The sequence below is a fragment of the Castor canadensis genome, chromosome 2 (assembly GCF_047511655.1).
Source record: "Castor canadensis chromosome 2, mCasCan1.hap1v2, whole genome shotgun sequence".
Taxonomy (NCBI): domain Eukaryota; kingdom Metazoa; phylum Chordata; class Mammalia; order Rodentia; family Castoridae; genus Castor; species Castor canadensis.
In genome coordinates this window covers 173,306,715-173,327,078 of record NC_133387.1, presented here as the reverse complement: position 1 = coordinate 173,327,078, position 20,364 = coordinate 173,306,715, and the positions used below count along the sequence as shown (strand labels likewise).

At 37.7% G+C, this 20,364-nt stretch overlaps 2 protein-coding genes and 1 pseudogene across 2 annotated transcripts; all 3 read right to left on the bottom strand.

Moving 5' to 3' along the window:
• Positions 1–701: 701 nt before the first annotated feature.
• Positions 702–1,745, bottom strand: LOC109677962 (olfactory receptor 8A1-like). Its single transcript, XM_020153688.2, has one exon. It carries the CDS (start codon positions 1,623–1,625, stop codon positions 702–704), a length of 924 nt encoding a protein of 307 aa, XP_020009277.2. The 5' UTR covers positions 1,626–1,745.
• Positions 1,746–14,746: 13,001 nt separating this feature from the next.
• On the bottom strand, positions 14,747–15,752 carry LOC109677968 (transcription initiation factor IIA subunit 1 pseudogene; annotated as a pseudogene).
• Positions 15,753–19,095: 3,343 nt separating this feature from the next.
• Positions 19,096–20,025, bottom strand: LOC109677963 (olfactory receptor 8A1-like). The gene has a single exon (XM_020153689.2). The coding sequence runs from the start codon at positions 20,023–20,025 to the stop codon at positions 19,096–19,098; it is 930 nt and encodes a 309-aa protein (XP_020009278.2).
• Positions 20,026–20,364: the final 339 nt, after the last annotated feature.

Sequence of the window (20,364 nt, the reverse complement as noted above, 5' to 3'; positions counted from 1 at the left end):
CAACTCCCTTGAACCATGTCTGAGATTCTAATGTTTCCATTACCTCCAAATAATAATGCTTTAAAATTAGGTATGTATCAATAGATTAGTCCATTCATGAAGTCAGAGCTCTACTAATTCAATCACCTTACTAAAGTCCATCAACTGGAAATCAAATCCCTAATAAATGAGCTTATGGAGGTGTATCATATTTCAACCATAATAGCTACTAAGGGCATTACATAAAACTTTCAAGTAGAAATTATTAGGCAGTACTAAGTTAAGAGAACAGTAAGAGAGAAAGTGAGAAAGAATATCAATTCTTGGTGAATTTTAGAATTAACTTCTGGATTGTGTGCTCCCTTGTGCAAATACTAGGAATTGAATCGAGAGATATTTTCTATATTGAAAGTAATGAGATAATGAATGACTCCTAAAATGAATGGTAATTTTTAGGTTAAGCTAAGTTGCAATCAAGACACTAATTGTTAACCAAAATACTCATGTAGGAGAAAATGAATCCCAAATGGAATAAAATAAGACCATGAAACTAAACAGAAAGGGGAGAAGAGACAGAGAAGAAAGAGGAAAAAAAGAGATGAGGCATGCATTCTAACATTAGAAAAGTGATTGCTTCTTTCCAAAGCTGGACCAATATGCAGAAAACATCCTACTGGTGTTTGTAATCATTTCCTTTTCATGGAGAAAGATTAACATCGATATCAAAAGAGTGTTCTTAGTGTCTTGCGCAGGGCAGCCTTGACCTCCTTGTTCCTCAGGCTGTAGATCAGGGGGTTGAGCATGGGGATCACTGTGGTGTAGAACACAGAGGCCATGTTCTCCTGGGCCAGGGAACTGGCTGTGGAGGGCTTTAAGTACATGAAGACACCAGATCCATAGAACAGCCCCACAACTGCAAAGTGAGAGCTGCAGGTGCTGAAGGCTTTGGATCTGCCCTCAGTGGAGCTGATGTGGAGGATGCTAGACAGGATGAAGACATAGGAAACAAGGACTGTTATGCTGGTGGCTACAATGTTGAATCCAGCTATAAAAAAGACAATGATCTCCACATCATAGGTGCTAGAGCAGGAGAGCTTCATAAGAGGGAGGATGTCACAGAAGTAGTGGTTGATGAGGACCTCACAGTAGCTCAGATTTAACATGAGGCCAGTCTCTATTGTTGATCCAATGAGTCCCATAGTGTAGACCACAGCCACCAGCACAGAGCAGACAGCATGTGACATGATGTTGTTGTAAAGCAAGGGCTGGCAGATGGCCACATAGCGGTCATAAGCCATGACCGTAAGCATGTAACACTCAGCAATGACAAAAACAAGGAATAAGTAGAGCTGAGACATGCACCCCACATAGGAGATGATGTTCTTCTGGGACACAAAGTTGACCAGCATTTTAGGAGTAATGGCAGAGGAGTGGCTGAGATCCACTAATGACAAGTTACTGAGGAAGAAGTACATGGGTGTGTGAAGCTGTGGGCTGAGACAAATCAGGGTGATCATGCTTAGGTTCCCCACCATGGTGACTATGTAGATTCCCAGGAAGAGGAGGAATAGAGGGATCTGGAGCTCTGTTTGGTTAGTTAATTCCCTGAGAATGAACTCCACCACTGTAGAGTGATTTCCTGTCATAATTGTTTCTGTGTGGGAGTCCTGTGGGGATAGTAGAGCAGGAGCTGGTGAAAGGCTGCCTTTGCATATGCCCCTGCTTGGGGAAACTGGGTTTCTGCATTTTCCTCATGCTTTGCCATTCTCTGTGTGGCTGATGCATCTTCTGCCCACTTCAGCTATTGACCCAATGGAGAACTAGCCCTAGACTATTTCCAAGATCTTGAAGATAAGAGGAATGGGGCCAAGCTCTGGATTGCTTACCAGTTTTTCGGATAGCCTACAACTATGGTTCTGAAAATGTTGTCCCTGGATCAATAATATCCCCTTCACCTAGACCCTATTAAAGATGCAAAAATCTTGTTTCACTAGGCACTGAATCAGGAACTCTGAGATGGGCCCATCAATTCATGCTTACCATCCCTCTAAGAATGCTGATGCATACCAAAGTCAGATAGATAATCTCCATACTGTGATAAAGAGTATATTTTATTTTTAATAGTTGTAGGTGGAAATTGCTTCAGAAATCTAATTTCACTGTCATCTATATAGTTCCTAATATCTATTTAATGAACACATGGGTATGAATTTGAAATAGAAGCATTTCAGTGTAATATCATAGTTGTTGAGCTACCAGTCAATGTTTATATCCAAGAGATGAAGAAACTGAGTAATATCAATCCTAAATTTGATTGTAAAACATACTTGTGACAATTCATATTTAAAATCTTATTTCAAATTCTAAGTTTCTATGAGAATGTGAGTTGATATTAAGTGTTCTTAGTGATTCTGCAGACTTGACATCATAAAACAGTAGTTCTCAACAGTGGCTGTACATTATAACCACGTGGAGTTCTCGGAAATTATTGAGACCTGGGTTCCACCCACAGGTGCTCTGATTTAATTGTTTTTTAGTTCAGTTTGGGCACTGCACATCATCTTGTCCTTAATAAGTGCTCCATGGGTCTTTCATAATTATTTTTGAGTGTACTATCAAAACATGGCACTGTTAGATTCATACTGGCAAGTATTCAGATTGTAGACATGTCTCTATGAAGCATGGATCCTTATTCCTAGATACAATACATATATAATCCTCATGTGTGGGATGAATTTCTTTGCTGAAAACTTAAATTCTCACTATTTTGGTTCCTGAAATAATGACTAACTTTTACATAGTGCTCCGTAGTTTATACATTTTTTTCAAGGTCACTGTTATTGACTCCTTAAGTTTTGGTATTGGGCGAAATGTATTCGGTAAAGGATATTTATAAACTTTTTCATTTTGAAGAACTGATGTACCAGATATTGATTTGTCCAAGCTCTAGTAATTATTGGATACTTGGAGTTGTACTTACCATTGCTCTTCCCTGGTCCTCAGCTTCTTGCCTGTCTACCACAATTAGCCTTACACATCTGCACTTCTGCATTCTAAGAAGTGTGTCCTTGTAACATGTTTTATACTTGACATTTTAATATGTGCACAGAATACAGAAGAAGAGGGATGCTGTATTGTAGTTTTCATTCTTTAAAACCACGAAGGTAATCTGGCTAGTAAGGACAGAGCTCAAAATAAAATACAGGACTTCTGATCACTATTTTGTATTGTTTGCACAAAACTATAGCTATTTTGTTGTAGTTATCTTTGTATAATTTTTATTGTTTAATAAAACTCATTAAGTTTCTAGAGCTGTAGGAGGTATCTTAATGCAAAATTCAGGTAAATTTTTAATTAAAGGCCCCATACATGCATTGTGCATATTAGAAATACAGATGAGCAAAAAAACAAAACAAAATCCAAAAACATATTTTTCTTTTTATTTGGTGTATATTATTGGTAGGGACTATCCTTCTAATCCCTACACTATCCTTTTTTGCTTGCATAGATGAAAATAAATGTATAAAATGTGTATTTTTATAAAAATAATTTGTTACATTTTTACATAGTATTTGAAACCTATTACTTCAGTAGATTTCTTTAATAACAATATCTGGAATGATTACGTTTTGTCAAGTAAAAGAAGAGTCATTAAAGTCATTGTAAGCACTTACAATGTGGTCTGAAGAGAAGAAAATCTGCATTTTTCTACAAGCTTTTTATGTTAAATTACTGAGGGCAAGTCATTCAATTTCACAACAATTAGTCTCAGAGGTAGCTATAACTTTTTGAATATTATTTTAATTTATGACAAAGGAGCAAGTTGTTTTCTACATAAATAAGAAATAGATTAAGAAAACCCTCATACCTTCTGTGACTCCATCTCTGGCTCTAGAAACAATAATAGAGAAAACGCACTTTTAATAAAAATTGCCATAGATCAATGTGTTTTGCAAAAGGACAGAGTAGACAACTGTCATTCAGTGCAGTGCAAGTGGGAAAACTGCTATATTTAAGAAACTTAGTCAGCCTGGGTTTAAATTTTCACTTCCATATCTTCTAATAATATACACAGGCAAACATGAACCACTTATTTCTTGTGAGTTACTACTATTATTACCTCTAGCTTTTCCAAGCATGCAGAGGCTCAGAATTGCTGTGGATGAGAACACGGCCCACAGAGAGCAAAGCACTTGGAGATGAGGCTAACAAACGTACAGTTGTAAACAACCTGCATAATAAAGAAGGGTTCATAGAAGAACCATTTTTCTTACACAATTGGTTAGGGATATAGTTAAAGACCAGTGCTGAGGAAAAATTAAGTACCTTCTCCTGGGAACTTTAGGGAATGGCTTTGACTTCAACTATCAACAAATTCTAGAAGAGTACAAATTTATATCTGGTGCTAAATATACTCAAAGTGTTCAACACAGTCAGGAAAAATGAGTGACAGAGATGTGGGGTTCCGTGCATACATGTGTATACACAGAACTTCTCCTGGGATGCAGTCACTCCAGAGACAGTTGTCCCCTCTAAAGGAACAATTAGAGTATTGTTTACACCTGCTCTGCCATCATGCTTTTTTTCTCCTCCCAGTTGTGTTGATTTCCCTTTTATTTGTAGACACATCTTGCAATTACAGAAACTTAGAGTCTAAAGAGAGCATTGGAATACTTAGCAAAAGAACCCTATCACTATCATTGTCGTCATCATCCCCTCACCATCACCACCATCTTCATTAGTCATTATCATCTCCACAGCTATCCCAGTTCTTACCATTAACATCTTCATCAGTTTCCCATTACGGTTGTTACTCATCATTGGCAATATACTCTTACACCATTATCTAGCATTGCAATGTTTATTTTAAAGGAGTTTGAAAATAAATTCCGAGATTATTGTAAAACAATAGTACAGTTCTGGTAAAGGAATGCTATATTTTGTCACTCTGTTGCTGCATCTGTAGACTCACAGTGTAGAAAGGCAGGAGGTTGAGGACCATGGGGAGGTGGACACACATTAATTCTTCAATCATATGAATTAATTCATAAGGGAAGTTTGTTCTTAAGTAAATTTCCACCTCAAAAACATATTCAGTGTTTTATTATCCATAGGTGTGTTCTTTTTTTTTTCTTTTTAAAAATTCATTTATTCACATGTGCATACATTGTTTGGGCCATTTCCCCCCCCACATCCTCCATCCCCCTTACTTCCAGGCAGAACCTGTCTCTCATTTTGTGGAGGAGAAAACATAAGCAATAGTAAGAAAGACAAAGCGTTTTTGCTAGTTAGATAAGATTTCCTAATGAAGAAGACTCTTTCTTTTTTTTATTAGTGTAAACAAATGAGTTTCAAAGCAATGGGTTTCATTTTGACATTTCATGTAAGTAATTAAGGTACTTTCATTGTATTTACCCCCGTTATTCTCACCTATCCCCCTTCCACTGGTCCCCTTCCTATTCCTTAGTAGTACCCCAGTTCCTATTTCAGATCTTTTTTCTTTTTTTTTTTTAGAATTCCACATAGGCTGGTCTTGAACTCACGATCCTCCTCCATCAGCCTCTGGAGTGCAGGTAGGTTTGTCTCTGCATACACCGACTATCATGCCAGAATTGTCTCTGGATACGTTGTGACCCAGTGTTATTAGTCTCTAATATTTTCCATATTATTGAATGTGAAAAGATGTCTGATTTACCTTGTGCTCTTCACTCTTGGAAACTGGAATCAACCATTACTTTAGAGACTTGTCTCTTTTAGTGGGAAAATGATATGTTAGGAGCACAAACTAAGTGTTGGGGAGGCTCATTGATTCTGAGTTCATAATTGTCTCAATGTCTTTTAAACAGAACTAAGAAATTTAGGACTATGGAATTCTCAAAGGATCACTTGTTATCCACAAAAAGTCCAGTCATTATGTTTTATTCTTCATTCTTGGGCAATTTCTAAGATTTGGTGTTTCTTTTCAATATGTCCTTTCATATATAATATGTGAATTATACATATGTTTATATATATACACATATAGTATACATATATATCAGAGAAAGTTTGATGAATTTCTTTTTAAAAAAATAGCTTAATAAAAATCCAGGTCTTCATAAGATGTCTTTATTGATCAATCATTGTACAGAATGTCATCAGACTGTTGAGCTTAAAGATTATCTGCATATGTAAGCACACTTCTGCCCAAGAAGGAAAATCTTCATATACTCAAGTATATATAATTTTAGTGTTTATAATTTACATTTATAATTTAGCATATATAATTTTACATTTTATTTTGTGAAATAAAAATGTACTTGAAGAGCCAATTTTGGGTTTCTTTTAAATTTTGATTAGTGTACATTTATTGTACACAGGGGTTTCACATGTGCATATATTGTACTTTGATCAGATTAACTCCTTTACTGTTTTATTCTATTCCCCACCCTATCCTCTACTGTTTGTAACAGTTTGTAGTAGGCGTCATTATACCATCTTCACACAGAGACAATTTAAATATTATTTATTCTTCATCATTCTTTTTCCATTTTCCCCAACAGTTTTCACAAAAACATTTGTGATGTATATATCGTGTGTGTGTGTGTGTGTCTGGGTATAGATTCCATGTATGAGAGAAAATATGCAGTATTTGTCTTTCTGAGTCTGGCTTATTTCACTTAACATTATGGTATTTAGTTCCATCCATTTTTTCACATAATTTCGTTCTTTATTCTGGCTGAATACTACTCCATTGGGTACATACACCATGATTTCTTCCCATTCATCAGTTTGATGGCATCTAAGTTGATTCTACAAGTTGGCTATTGTGAGTAGTTCTGCAATAAACATGGTGTGCAGGTCTCTATTGTGTCCTGACTTACTTTGCTTCAGATTTATGCCCAGGAGTGGTATCTCAGAGCACATGCTAGTTCTATTTTTAGTTTTATAAGGAACCTCCATACTGATTTCCATAGTGGTGGTGCTAATCTACATTTCCTTCAAGAATATGTGTTTCTTTACCCTGCATCCTGGTAAGCATTTGTTGTTGTGTGTTTTCTTGATGATTGACATTCTGAGTGGGGTGAGATAAAAATCTCCTCATCTTGATTTTCATTTCCTTTATGGACAGAGATGTTAAACATTTTGTCATGCATTCATTGACAATTTGTACTTCATTTGAGGATTGTCTGTTCAATTCATTTCCATTTATTAATTGGATTGTTGGTTCTTTTGGAGTTTAGTTTTTTGAGTGCCTTGTGTATTCTGGTTATAAACTCTTGTCAGATGTGTAGCTGGCAGAGATTTTCTCCCAATCTGTAGACTGACTACCATTCTAGTGACTGTTTCCTTTGCTGTGCAGAAGCTCTTTAGTTTCATGCTGTCCCATTTGTCAATCCTGCTCTATTCTTGATTGGCTGGAGTCCTATTCAGGAAGTTGTTGTCTATATCCACATCTTCTAATATCTTCCTGTAGTAGTTTCAAGGTTTTAGGTGTTACATGAAGTGTTTGATCCACTTTGAATTGATATTAGTGTACAGAGAGAATGGAGGGAATCTAGCTTCAGTCTTTACATGTGGATATCCTTTTCCCAATTCCATTTGTTGAAAAGGCGGTCTTTTTTCCAACATATGTTTTTGGCACATTTGTCAACAATCAGATAATGGTAACTCCATCTTAGTTTTGTGTATTTTATTCCATTCCATTGGTCTATGTGTCTGTTTTGGGGTCAGTACCATACTTTTTTTGTTACTATGGCTCTATAGCATTGTTTGAAGTCACAAATTATGAGACCTTCAGTATCAACCTTTTTCTTCGGATTTCTTTGTATAATCTGGGTCTTTTGTGCTTCCATATGAGTGTTAGAAGTGATCTTTCTATTTCTATGAAGAATGTCATTGGAAGTTTGATGGAGATTACATTGAATGCATAGACTGCTTTGGTAAAACAGCCACTTCCAGAGTAATGATTCTAAAGATTCTTGAATATGGGAAGTCTTTCCATCTTCTAGTGTCCTCTTGATGTCTTTGTTCAATGTTTTATGGTTTTCAACGTAGAGGTCTTTCACCTCCCCTATTAAATTTATTCCTAAGTATTTTTTGAGGCTACTTTGGGATTGCTTTCCTGATTTATTTCTCAATTTGTTTGTTGTTGGTGTACAGAAAAGCTACTGAATTTTGTATATTGATTTTGTGTCCTGCTTCTTTGCTGAAAGTGTTTATAGGATCTAAGAGTTTTTTGGTAGAGTTTTTATGGCCATTATGTATAGGATCTTATCATCTGAAAGAAAGGATAATTTGTCTTCTTCCTTCCCTATTAAATATGTCTTTTATTTCTTTCTCTTATCTTATTGTTCTGGCTAGGAATTCTAGTACTATACTAAATATGAGAAAGGAGAGTGGACACCTTTGTCTCATTTCTGATTTTAGAGAAAATGATTTCAGTTTTTCCTCATTCAGTATGATATTGGCTATAGGTTTGCCATATTATAGCCTTTACTATGTTGATGTATGTTCCTTCTTTATCTCTTTGAATATTTGACTGAAATCTTCTTTGTCCAATATGAATATAGGTACTCCTGCTTGCTTTTGACTTCTGCTTGCTTGACGTATCTTTTATCATCCTTTCACTTTTAGTCTGTCTCAGCTTGTGGGATGTGTTTCTTGTAGACAAAAAATTGCTGCATTCTTCTTTTTAATCCAATGACAGACTATGTCTTTTTTATTAACAAAAATAAGCTTTACTACAGCAGGTACTAAATACATACAAAAATGCAAACTGTTTTAGTTCTTTTATAGGTGGTCTTGATCAGCTTATAATACATGTGGGACTGAAATCTACAGTCTTAGCATGAAAATGTTTGGTGTATTTATTAGGTTTGGTTGGTTGCTCTTCCTTCTGTATTTATAACTTGTGCATTTTAAAGATTGACTTTAAAGACTAAGGGCCATGCAAATGCTTAAGCAAATAGAAGTTCCAACAAGCAGAATTTACACTGCATGGCAAATGAGAACAGTTACTAAGTAAAACGTGCTTTCTTTATGCATTAAAACAAAGTCCTTAGAGTTGTATGAGGTTATGAAAAGGAGAAAAATAATATGGGTGACTTAAATGTATTCAAAAGAGAAGATTATGGGAGATAAGTGTATCTTGGAGACAAATAACGGTTGGCTATAAAATAACTTCATGTGCATCTTTTAAATCAATATTTTAAAAAACCAACAGAGTCATTCTTAGCTACTTGAAATGCAAATCCTAATTAACTGTGAAATCTTTTCCCAATCTCTGAGACAAGGTTCAGAGCCCGATGAACCATGAGAGATTAAAAAAAACAAAACCCTGAAGTTAGCATTTTGTAAAGAAGGTACAGGAGGAATGAGCTTTGACCACTCATCTTGAAGAATGATAGGAGCCTTCAGAGCTAAGGAGGCTAGGATCTGTCATTGTGTTCCATCCCTGCTGGTCCCTCCTGAACCAGTGCTTCAGTATGAATGATGCCTCTCTTTATTCGCTCCATGATGCTATTGCTCTCTATAGGTGAATCTGATCTTTTCCCCCAACTCTTCCGTGATGGCCAGCAGCTCTGAATACTTTCTTTAGGCACCTGACTTTTCCCAGTTCCCTGGATGTAGTCTAGCAATGGTAGTTGATACTGACTCAGCAGCTTAAGGTTTTGGGAGGAAATCGCCAAGCTAGGAGAAGGCAAGTGGACAATTGCAGTGGCATAAAGGGTGATGGTGAGCATGTGCAAAGTCAAGTGTGGTGTAAGACATCTGTTCAAGGAGCCTGGTCATGCCAGGCTCCACCCAGCCATGCCTGAGGCTGTGAGGCTGTGAGGCTGTGAGGCTGTGAGGCTGTGAGGCTGTTAGGCTATGAGGCAGGCCCTGCATGCCTGCTCAGGTCTGAGCACCCACTAAATGCCTGACACTTTGTTGTTGATGGCCACTGGCAAATGTGGCCACTCCTCACCCTGACACTCCTGCAGGATATCACCCATACATTGGTGTATAGTGAAGGGGTAGCTTTAAATTTTGAGCTGAACTAGTGGGTCCAACTTGGCTGGGCGGGAGTGGCTGGTTTCAGGGGGTGGCTCTGTGTGTTTTGTGATTCCTTTTTCTGCTAGGCACCAACAACTTGTCAAAATTTTGGGGGCTGGAATCTCAGTGGCACAGGAGGCTCATGGCTTCCTCACATATTCCCTCCCAGACTATGTCCTTTGATTGGCATGTTACGCCCGTTTGCATTTAGGGGTATGGTTAAGAGTCATTTACTGCTTCCTCTGATTACATTGATTTTTTTCAGGTTGATTCAAGTGTTGCCTGTTCTTTTCTTTTACCACTTTCATCTTTGAGTTTTTCTGGTTTTCTGAGTTGAACATGTTTGATACCATCCTAGTTCTCATGTGTTCATCTACTCTACTCCTGTTTTGAATTTTATCCTTTCCTGGGCTCTTGTGTTTGTGACTGTTTTTCTTCCTCTTCTGTGTGTAGTGTTCCCTTAAGTATCCTCAGTAATGAAGGCTTGGTGGACACGAAGTGCTTTAAGCTTAATGTTATTCTAGAAGGTCTTTATTTCTCCACTGAAATTGAAGCATAACTTTGTAGGATCTGGTATCTGTAAGTTGGCAATTTCTTTCAGAGCTTGAAATATATTGTTCCATGCCTTTCTGGCTTTTAGTATTTGTGCTGACAAGTCTGAGGTCATTCTTTTTTTTTCTTATTTTATATTAGTATTACTATTTTTAAATTTATTCACATGTGCATACATTATTTGGGTCATTTCTCACACCCTGCTCCTCTCCTCCACCCTTTTCCCCTTCCCCTCCTCAGTTTCAGGCAGGTCCTGTTCTGCACTTATCACTGATTTTGTTGAAGAGAAGACATAAGCATAATAAGAAAGACAAAGAGGTTATGCTAGTTGAGTTAAGGATAGCTATACAGAAAGAGTCCTACTATGGCTTTCAAGTACCCACGTGTTACAACCCATGTTGATTCATCTCTAACTGATCTTTACACTGGTTCCTGATTCCCTGCTCATGACAACCTATAGTTTTAAGGTTTCTGTATTAGTTCCTCTGGCGTGGGAACATCAAATGCTTTCATGCTCTGGGTTTTCTACGCATTCCTATATCTCCTGTATGTGATCTCCCCTTGTCATGTGATCCAAGTCCAACAGCACTGCTGCATTTGCCCTAGATCTAAAGTCCACATATGAGGGAGAACATACGATTTTTGGTCTTCTGGGCCTGGCTGACCTCGCTCAGAATGATGTTCTTCAGTTCTGTCCATTTACCTGCAAATGATAACATTTCATTCTTCTTCATTACTGAGTAAAATTCCATTGTGTACAAGTACCATATTTTCTTGATCCATTCATCAGTAGTGGGGCATCTTGGCTGTTTCCATAACTTGGCTATTATGAATAACACTGCAATAAACATGGGTGTGCAGGTGCCTCTGGAGTAACCTGTGCTGCATTTCTTTGGATATATCCCCAGGAGTGGGATTGCTGGACATATGGCAGGTCTATGTTTAGATTTCTAAGAAGTCTCCAAATTTCTTTTCAGAGTGGTTGCACCAGTTTGCATTCCCACCAGCAGTGGATTAGGGATCCTTTTTTTCCACATCCTCGCCAGCACTTACTGTTGGTGGTGTTTTGGATGATGCCTATTCTAAGAGGAGTGAGATGGAATCTTAGTGTGGTTTTGATCTGCATTTCCTTTATGGCCAGAGATGGTGAGCATTTTTTCATGTGTTTTTTGGCCATTTGAGTTTCTTCTTTTGAAAAAGTTCTGTTTAGTTCAGTTGCCTGCCCATTTCTTTATTGGTTCATTGATTTGGGGAGAGTTTAGTTTTTTAAGTTCCCTGTATATTCTGGTTATCAGTCCCTTATTTGATATATAGCTGGCAAATATTTTCTCCCACTCTATGGGTGGTCTTTTTAGTTTAGAGACCATTTCTTTTGTTGTGCAGAAGCTTTTTAATTTTATGAAGTCCCATCAGTCCATTCTTTCTCTTAGTTGCTGGGCTGCTGGGGTGTATTGAGGAAGTCCTTGCCTATACCTATTAGTTCCAGAGTGTTTCCTGCTCCTTCCTGTAGTAACTTCAGAGTTTCAGGTCTGATATTTTAAGTCCTTGATCCATTTTGAGTTGATACTAGTACAGGGTGATAGACATGGATCTAGTTTCAGTTTCTTGCAGATGGATAACCACTGCCAAGAAACAGGTGCCAAGGCCCTTTGGCTAACCTGGTGATCACATCTTCACTCCCTCCCCTCCTTATTGGAGCCAGAGTTTGGAAGTGTTTGCTTCTTTTCTCTTTTGCCTCTGTTTTGTGGTGTCTTTCTGCTTTCCTTTCACCTTTTTTTCTTTTGGTGATTGCCCACACTTCTTACTCCCTTTCTCTCTTCAGAATATATTTCTTATATATTGTGAATATTTTTTATTTCTCCTTCAATGATGAAGGGTAGCATTGCTGGATATATTAATCTAGGTTGATAGTCATTGTCTTTGGAGAGTGGAATAGTCTATTACATGGTCTCCTTGCTTTTAGAGTTTCTGTTGAAAAATCTGTTGCTATTCTGATAGGTTTGTTCTTATATATGACTTGTTGATTCTCTCTTGTGGCTTTCAATTTTATCTTTTGTTCTGTATATTTAGTGTTTTGAATATATTATTTCTAGAGGTACCTCTTTTCTGATCTTGTCTGTTTGATGTTCTGAAAGCCTCCTGTGTCTGGATGACCCTTTCTTCGCTCAGGTGTTTCTGCTTTAATTTTGTTGAATATGTTTTTTGTGACTTTACCTTGAATCTCCTTTCTGTCTTCTATGTCCATGATTTATAGATTTGGTTTTGTGATGGTGTCTCAGTGGTCTTGCATGTTCTTACCATATTCTCTTAGTATTTTTTTCTTTGTCTTTGTCTGGTTGGTCAATCCCTGTACTCTTTCTTTCTTCCCTGATATTCTATTTTCAACTTCTTCCATTCTATTAGGCTGGCTTTCAATTGAGTGTTTTATTTGGGTTGTTGTATTTTTCATATCTGGGTGTTCAGTTTCAGATTTTTTTTATGATTTCTATTCTTTATCTAATTTCTCCTTTATAGCCTACAGTGTCTTTCTTATCTCATCCAGCTGTTTATTCGTATCCTCTTTGAGTTTATTTGTATTGGTTTTGAATTCATACATGTGCTTGTATGTGTTCTCTTTAATTTCATTGCTCATTGTTATCACTGTTTTTTTTTAAAGTTTTATTTGCTTCACTATTGGACAAGTCCTTTGTTATAGTATTGTTGACTTTCAGAGGAGACATATCACCTTATTTTTCTACATTGGGATTTATATCTCTGAGGATGATTTGTTGGTTGGCTGTTTTGTTCACCTGTAGTCTTTTGTTGAAATAGTCTCAATGATTAAGCAGAACAAGTTGAGGAGATAATTCTCACTCCGGGATGGGGGTGTATGCCTCAATAGCCAAGTTTTATCCAGTGATCAGGGCACTGGCCCTGATCCCAAGCCACTGCTCAGCTCAAGGTAAACTAGCTGGAGTCTCTTATAGAATGGTCATTTTTCTGCATGGGGATTTCTTTCTGTACAGAGTTTTCCCTTCTTTGTGTACTCGGAGATATTATTGGTTATTGGGAACTTTAAGCTTATGGGCTAAGCAGGTTATCTTTACTTTATATCTGCCTCCCTCTACCCCCACCCCAAATTTCTGTTGCCAGAGGCAGGAAGTATCCAAGTCTGAGGGCAACTGCGGAGTGTGTAAGAATGTGTGTAAGGATGCTGTGGAAGTTCTGTGATTCAGAGGGCCTGAGCTTATGCCCACTTACAACAAATATACACAGGATGCATTTCCCAGGAGCAGGTCAAAGTGTTTTCTGTCCCCACCCCACAGTTCATCTCCATGTGTGTGGGGCTGTGGGATTAATGTGATTCATGCGGGTTTGGGGACATAGCTCTGATAAACCTAGCAGTTTAAATACAGAAACAGGAGGCATGCCCTGGAGGCAGAATGCTACCTGGGGTTTCATTTTAAAGTGTGGGACTGAACTAAATAGTTTTTGGTTTTTTTTGGTTAGGAAATTAAAGTTGCACTTTTAATTCCACTCGACTCAGTTAAGATCCAACCTTTTTAATTATACTTAACAAGTATGGAAACACAATTAAAATATCTATTCCCATGTAAAATTTTGTCTCAAACATGTGATCATTAATTATTTCATTTAAGTCTTAAAAAGAACTTTCATAAAGCAGGGAAGGAAGAGGTATGCATTACTAAGGGAGAAAAACAAGTGAAAATATTTAAGACCTATTATGAGTTTTAAATTGTTTTCTTATACAAGTGAGTTAAAGTTTAACACCATAAAAAAATTATTGCTCTTTTGTAAAAAGATCACATGTAATTTTTACGACCCCATACATTAAGCAGTTTCATTTCAATCTATCAAAAGGGAAGCTTCTTCAACTCATTCCAGTAAGCCCATTGAGCCAAGTTGGAGGAATTTATATAAGACAAAGTTTTACATACTAATTACCAGTGACAGGTTCCTGTATTTAAAATTGACAATTATGGTTTTCCTACACAAACCTCTCCTTTGTCTCCCAATGACCCCGGTGCTACAGCTCCCTGGCTTGCTGGTTAGAAGCAGTGTCTGTGTTGTGAAGGTCTACCTGCAGTAGCTTTGTTTCTACTGCACTTTTCTGACATGCAGAACTGAAGTTTTGTTTGGTATATATCCCAAGTTTCAAACAAACCATTTTAAATTTTATTTATAAAAGAAAAGAACTTCACCATTTTGCATCTCCAATACCATTGGAAAATATATAATCTTGTCCATTCAGATTCATAATGCCATTGTTGAAATGAAATTTCCATTTATTTTTGCTCCTGTATATCTTATCAATGACAAAGAGTTTTTTTTTGTATCAAAGAGTTCCTATTCCTTATTATTCACATCATCTTCACTATTGAGGAGCTCCTCTTCTACCTGCCCATCTTGGGCTCTACCTTTGTCTTTCTTTTCATCTTTCTCATCTTCGCAGTCTTCTTCATCTTCATCTTCTTCAGATGCTGTACCCTATTTCCATCAACTTGTAGCTGCACTGTGATGGCAGTTACCTGTGCTTATGCTGGTGTGGTTGTTGTCACTGTTGTAGGTTGAACTTGAGTCTTATTTCCTATAAATAAGATTTGCTGAGGTTGTAGAATGACTCTTGTATCTGTGGTAGTAACCCTTCAGGAAAGGGGCTAAGACCAGTTGTATAGCAGGACCTTGTACTCCACTAAGCTGTATTTGTGGTATAACCTGTTGTAGTAAAACCACTGACTGCTGAGGCTGAAAGACATACTGAATGCCATTGCTACTCTGACCACCTAAAGAAGTTGGCCTGAATTTGTTAGTATTTGTTGAACAGGAGCCATGCCTGTAGGGAGTGCCACGGTAGCAGCACTTGATGCATGGGTAAGTTGTATCAGCTTAGAATCAACAACAGTAACTTGTGGTGGCATAGCCTGCTATGATGCTGGAATAAGGACCCCCTGCCTCTGTATTTGATGAAGTACCATCTGTTGAGGTTGAGCTTGCTGGTGGTGGTTGTCGTGGTGCTTTTGCTGAAGTTGGTGCTGTTGTTGTACTTGCAGAAAAAGCTCCTGCGCTGAAGGAAATCCACCTGCTCCCCTAGACTGCATTAGTCTACTCTTCCACAAAATCTTTAGTTCCATCAGTATTTATTCATTTATTTCATCATCCAGAAAGATGTTTCTTCCACCATTAATAACATTTTCAGTCACAGACCTATATGTCACAATATTTGCACATTTATCACAAACAAGGTGGTTGGCAATCCCCGGAAAACAAGATGGAAAAAACAATCTCAAGAGTAACCTAGGTTTACAAAAAAAATTGAAGCGAAAACTTTAAACAAAATTGCTCCTGAAGAAGTAGGGAAGGAGCTGTGAGATGAGGAGGCAGGGGCACATTTTCCAGAGGTAAAAACCTCAAGAACCACTTTTAATAGAAATCCATGACCCTTCTGGGGTCCTGGGGGGCAAGGCTCATTTCCCACATGGTACCTAGGAGGGAAATCACCCCAGGTTTTGCTCCCCACATCCCCAGTCTGTCACAGAGTGCAACTTCAGCTTGAATTTCTTTTTTGTCCTTTGTTCTGTTCTGTTCACTTGGATTTCTCCCTTGAGGCTCCTAACTTAACTTGGTCCTCTTTGCCCAGTTTCTACTTTTGTTACTTTCATAGTCTCATTTCATTTTTACCTTTTCTTTTCCCCCATTCTATTTCTCCTAAGGATTTAGGTATTGTGTTTTTGTATTTTCTTGTCACTCCTAGCTCAGTCTTCATTTCTGAAATTAATTTTTTATGTTTCTATTAGTTTCTTGAATTCTATTGTTTTATTTGTAATTTTTCTAATTCTAGGTTTTCTGGCTCTTTCCTACCTTGTATTGTTATCATGTGTTTTACTTCCTTTTGGAATAATGTAATGATATTTATTTGTGTGGCATGTTCTCTGTCTTGTTCTACATTTTCTGGAAGAAAATATTCTTTTTTCCTATAAGTTCAGGTATGATTTCACCTTGATTCTTTGTATTATTAATTTCTACATGAAGTTATTGTTTTTCTACCTTCACATCTATAGAACTCTCTCAATTTCTGTGAAGCATTAAAAATATGATTTCTTATTGCTGGAGAACTCCTGTCTGTGTGCATTTTCAGATTTTATCTAGTTCTTTTCATTTTTCATCTCTATTATACTGTTCTGTTGTTTTCATTTTATTCCTACCAGCAGATTCTTGTAAGGAGCTTTTGATTGGCTGACTTGAGATTGCATAGTTCCCACACTGGTAAAGCCCATGGTCCCATTAAAACCCACCCATTATTAAAGAAGACAATGCTTATAGTCTCAGGTCCTATTCTTAAACTGGCCTATTGGGATTTTTATGGATTATCATGGAATACCTCTTAGTTAGTTTGGGTTTTTCAGGTTTAGCAATGTCTTATGGTGTCATTCTGTTTGCTCATGCAGATCTTGATACTATGTAGATCTTTAGTTATTATTTTTTTCCCCATCTGCTAATGAGGGCAACATGGGACTTTTTTCTGGTATTAATGCTATCTTGGTGCACCATTTTTTAAATGGGGTTGTTGAAGAGACTAAACACCCATGATGTGATTGTTTCATAATATTCCACAGATTTTATTATTTATAACAACAAGAATATTTATGAGAAGAATGTTCTTTGAATATTTGAAGAAGATATATTCAATAAGAACATTCACTCAGAATATATTCTTTAGTACATTTAATATGCATCAACTACTCTTAATACATGAGGTATTAAGAATATTAATGGTAGGCTGGGGATGTAAAAGAATGATTTCCTAGCATGTATAAGGACCTGGGTTTTGTCCATAGCGCCACAAGAAAACATTCACAACAAAAGTTATTAGTGCTTAGCATTTACTCAGTGTTTACTATAGTGTAGACATATTTTTTGCATATATTTCTGTTTGATTCTTTTTTAGGCCTTTTCCTTGCTCTCTGTATTCTAAGTTTTGGATATTGATGAACAACCACTCAAATAAAAGTAAATAGTATGGTATCTACTTTTTAGTCATGGCACATAATTGATAGTAGACTAGCCATTCCAGTATAAACAATTTAAAAATTGTTCAAATTCTGTAAGATATTCTATTTCAGACATCGGATAACTGATGTTGCTGCATTATGATCCAAGACAGAAGAGAAACAAGTAAGGTGATCCTGTGTTCATGCTGACTGGTGGTATACAGACCTGGTGCACATCTCTGCTCAAGAAAGGGAAATGCAGATAGAGCACAGAGACTTTGCTGAGCTGAGAAGATGAAGATCAGACTTGGGAGACTAAGAACATATGAAGAAGTGTGTTGGAGCAACAGATTACAGAAATCTGTGTAGAAATGTGCTTATATGTTTGAGTAATAAATTGTGAATGTCTATGGTAAAACTCCATGAATCTGGATAAAGAACAAATATTTGGAAACTTTACTAAGTAATTCATTTTCAGAGCTTTCATAAGGGTGTGAAATGTTTGGGTCACAATTAGCCAGTATGGGAAGGTATAAGTGAAATAGAAAGGCACTAAGAAGAGCTACATGTTAGAGAAAGCATCAAAACATGTTAACTGATACTATTATTATTACTGTATTAGTTAGACCTCTCATCATTGTCACCAATGCTCAAAAAGAATAATTTAAAATACAATGGATTTATTCAGGCTCACATTTACAGAGGTTTCAGTCCAACATTGGCTGAATCCACTACTTTAGCCATGAGGTGAGAAAGAATATCATGGTCTCTGGAGCATGTGGTAGAAGATGCTTACCTCCTGGCAGTCAGGCAACAGAGAAAAATAGAGAAAAGGGACAGGATATAAGATATATCTTTCAGAGTGGGACCTGAACCAGGTCCCACTTTCTAATGTTTCTACTAACTTCTAATAATGCCATCAAATTACAAATCCATCAGTGTATTAAACCATTCATGATGTCAGAGCCCTCATAATCTACTTACTTTCCATCAGCTGGAAGCCAAACCCACAATATATGAATTTATGGGGGGAACATATCATATTCAAGCCACAATAGTTACTAAGGAAATTACATAAAAGTATCGGGTTGAATTTCTTGGACAAGGATAAGTTGAGTAGATGAAAAAAGAGGAGAAAGAAGTGGATGAGAAAGGGACTGTGAATCACTTCTTTGTGACTTTAAATTTCCCTCTCTTTGCATCTTCCTATGTACAAAAAATACTAATGAGTTGAGAAATATTTTCTATATTAAAAGTAATGTGACCATTAATGATTATCAAACTTGATGTTTAGCTTAAGTTGCAATCAAAAAGGTAATTATTAAACAAAGGTCTCAGGATGGAGGAAATGAATCCCAAATGAAATAAAGCACAAATGGGAAATCAAACAGACATGAGAGAGAAGAGAAAGGGGAGGGAGGGAAAGAAGTAGATGAGGCATGCCTCTTAGCATGGAAAGAAGTGATTGTCTCTATCCATGTTTGGTAGCATGTAGAGGGTGTGCTTCTGTGTTAATAATCACTTACTCTTCCACTGAGAAAGAGGATTGACATTTTCATCACAAGAGTTTTCTCCTCAGGGTCTTGCGCAGGGCAGCCTTGACCTCCTTGTTCCTCAGGCTGTAGATCAGGGGGTTGAGCATGGGGATCACTGTGGTGTAGAACACAGAGGCCATGTTCTCCTGGGCCAGGGAACTGGCTGTGGAGGGCTTTAAGTACATGAAGGTAGTGGAGCCATAGAACAGCCCCACAGCTGCAAAGTGAGAGCTGCAGGTGCTGAAGGCTTTGGACCTGCCCTCAGTGGAGCTGATGCAGAGGATGCTGGACAGAATGAAGGCATAGGAAACAAGGACTGTTATGCTGGTTAATACTATGTCGAATCCAGCTAAAAAGAAGACGGCCATCTCCACATCATAGGTGCTAGAGCAGGAGAGCTTCATAAGAGGGAGAATGTCACAAAAGTAGTGGCTGATGAAGACCTCACAATAGCTCAGATTTAACATGAGACTAGTCTCTATTGTTGATCCAATGAGTCCCACTATGTAAACCAGAGCTACCAGTAGAAAGCAGAGGGCATGAGACATGATGATACTGTAAAACAAAGGGTGGCAGATGGCCACATAGCGGTCGTAAGCCATCACGGTGAGCATGTAACACTCGGCAATGACAAAAACAAGGAAGAAGTAGAGCTGAGACATGCACCCCACATAGGAAATGATGTTCTCCTGGGACACAAAATTGACCAGCATTTTAGGAGTAATGGTAGAGGAGTAACAGAGATCCACAAGTGACAAGTTACTGAGGAAGAAGTACATGGGGGTGTGAAGCTTCCTATTGAGGCAAATCAGGGTGATCATGCCCAGGTTCCCCACCATGGTGACCAGGTAGATTCCCAGGAAGAAAAGGAAAAGGGGGAGCTGGAGCTCTGGACTGTGAGTTAATCCCCCAAGAATGAACTCTGTCACTGTAGAGTGATTTCCTACAGCCATTGTCTCTGTGAGGGAGTTCTGTGAGGATGGGATAGAAGTTGCTAGTGAGAGGCTGCCCTTGCTCCCCTTGGAGTAAGTGGTTTTCTCTGTATTTGCTACCTGCTGAGCCATCCTGGCTGACTGGTTGGCTTATGTATCTTTCCCCCACTCCTGCTGCTTGCTGAGGTGTGGACCAGCCACGAATGTGTCAATGATCTGGAGAGGAAAGTGGATAAGTTCTGGATATCTAACCTGTTTTTAAATGTCCTAGACAATTGTGCCTTAAAGCTTCCTGTATGGACCAGCAGCATCACCTTCATATTCATCTTGCTGGAGGTGTAAATTCTCAGCTTTCACCCA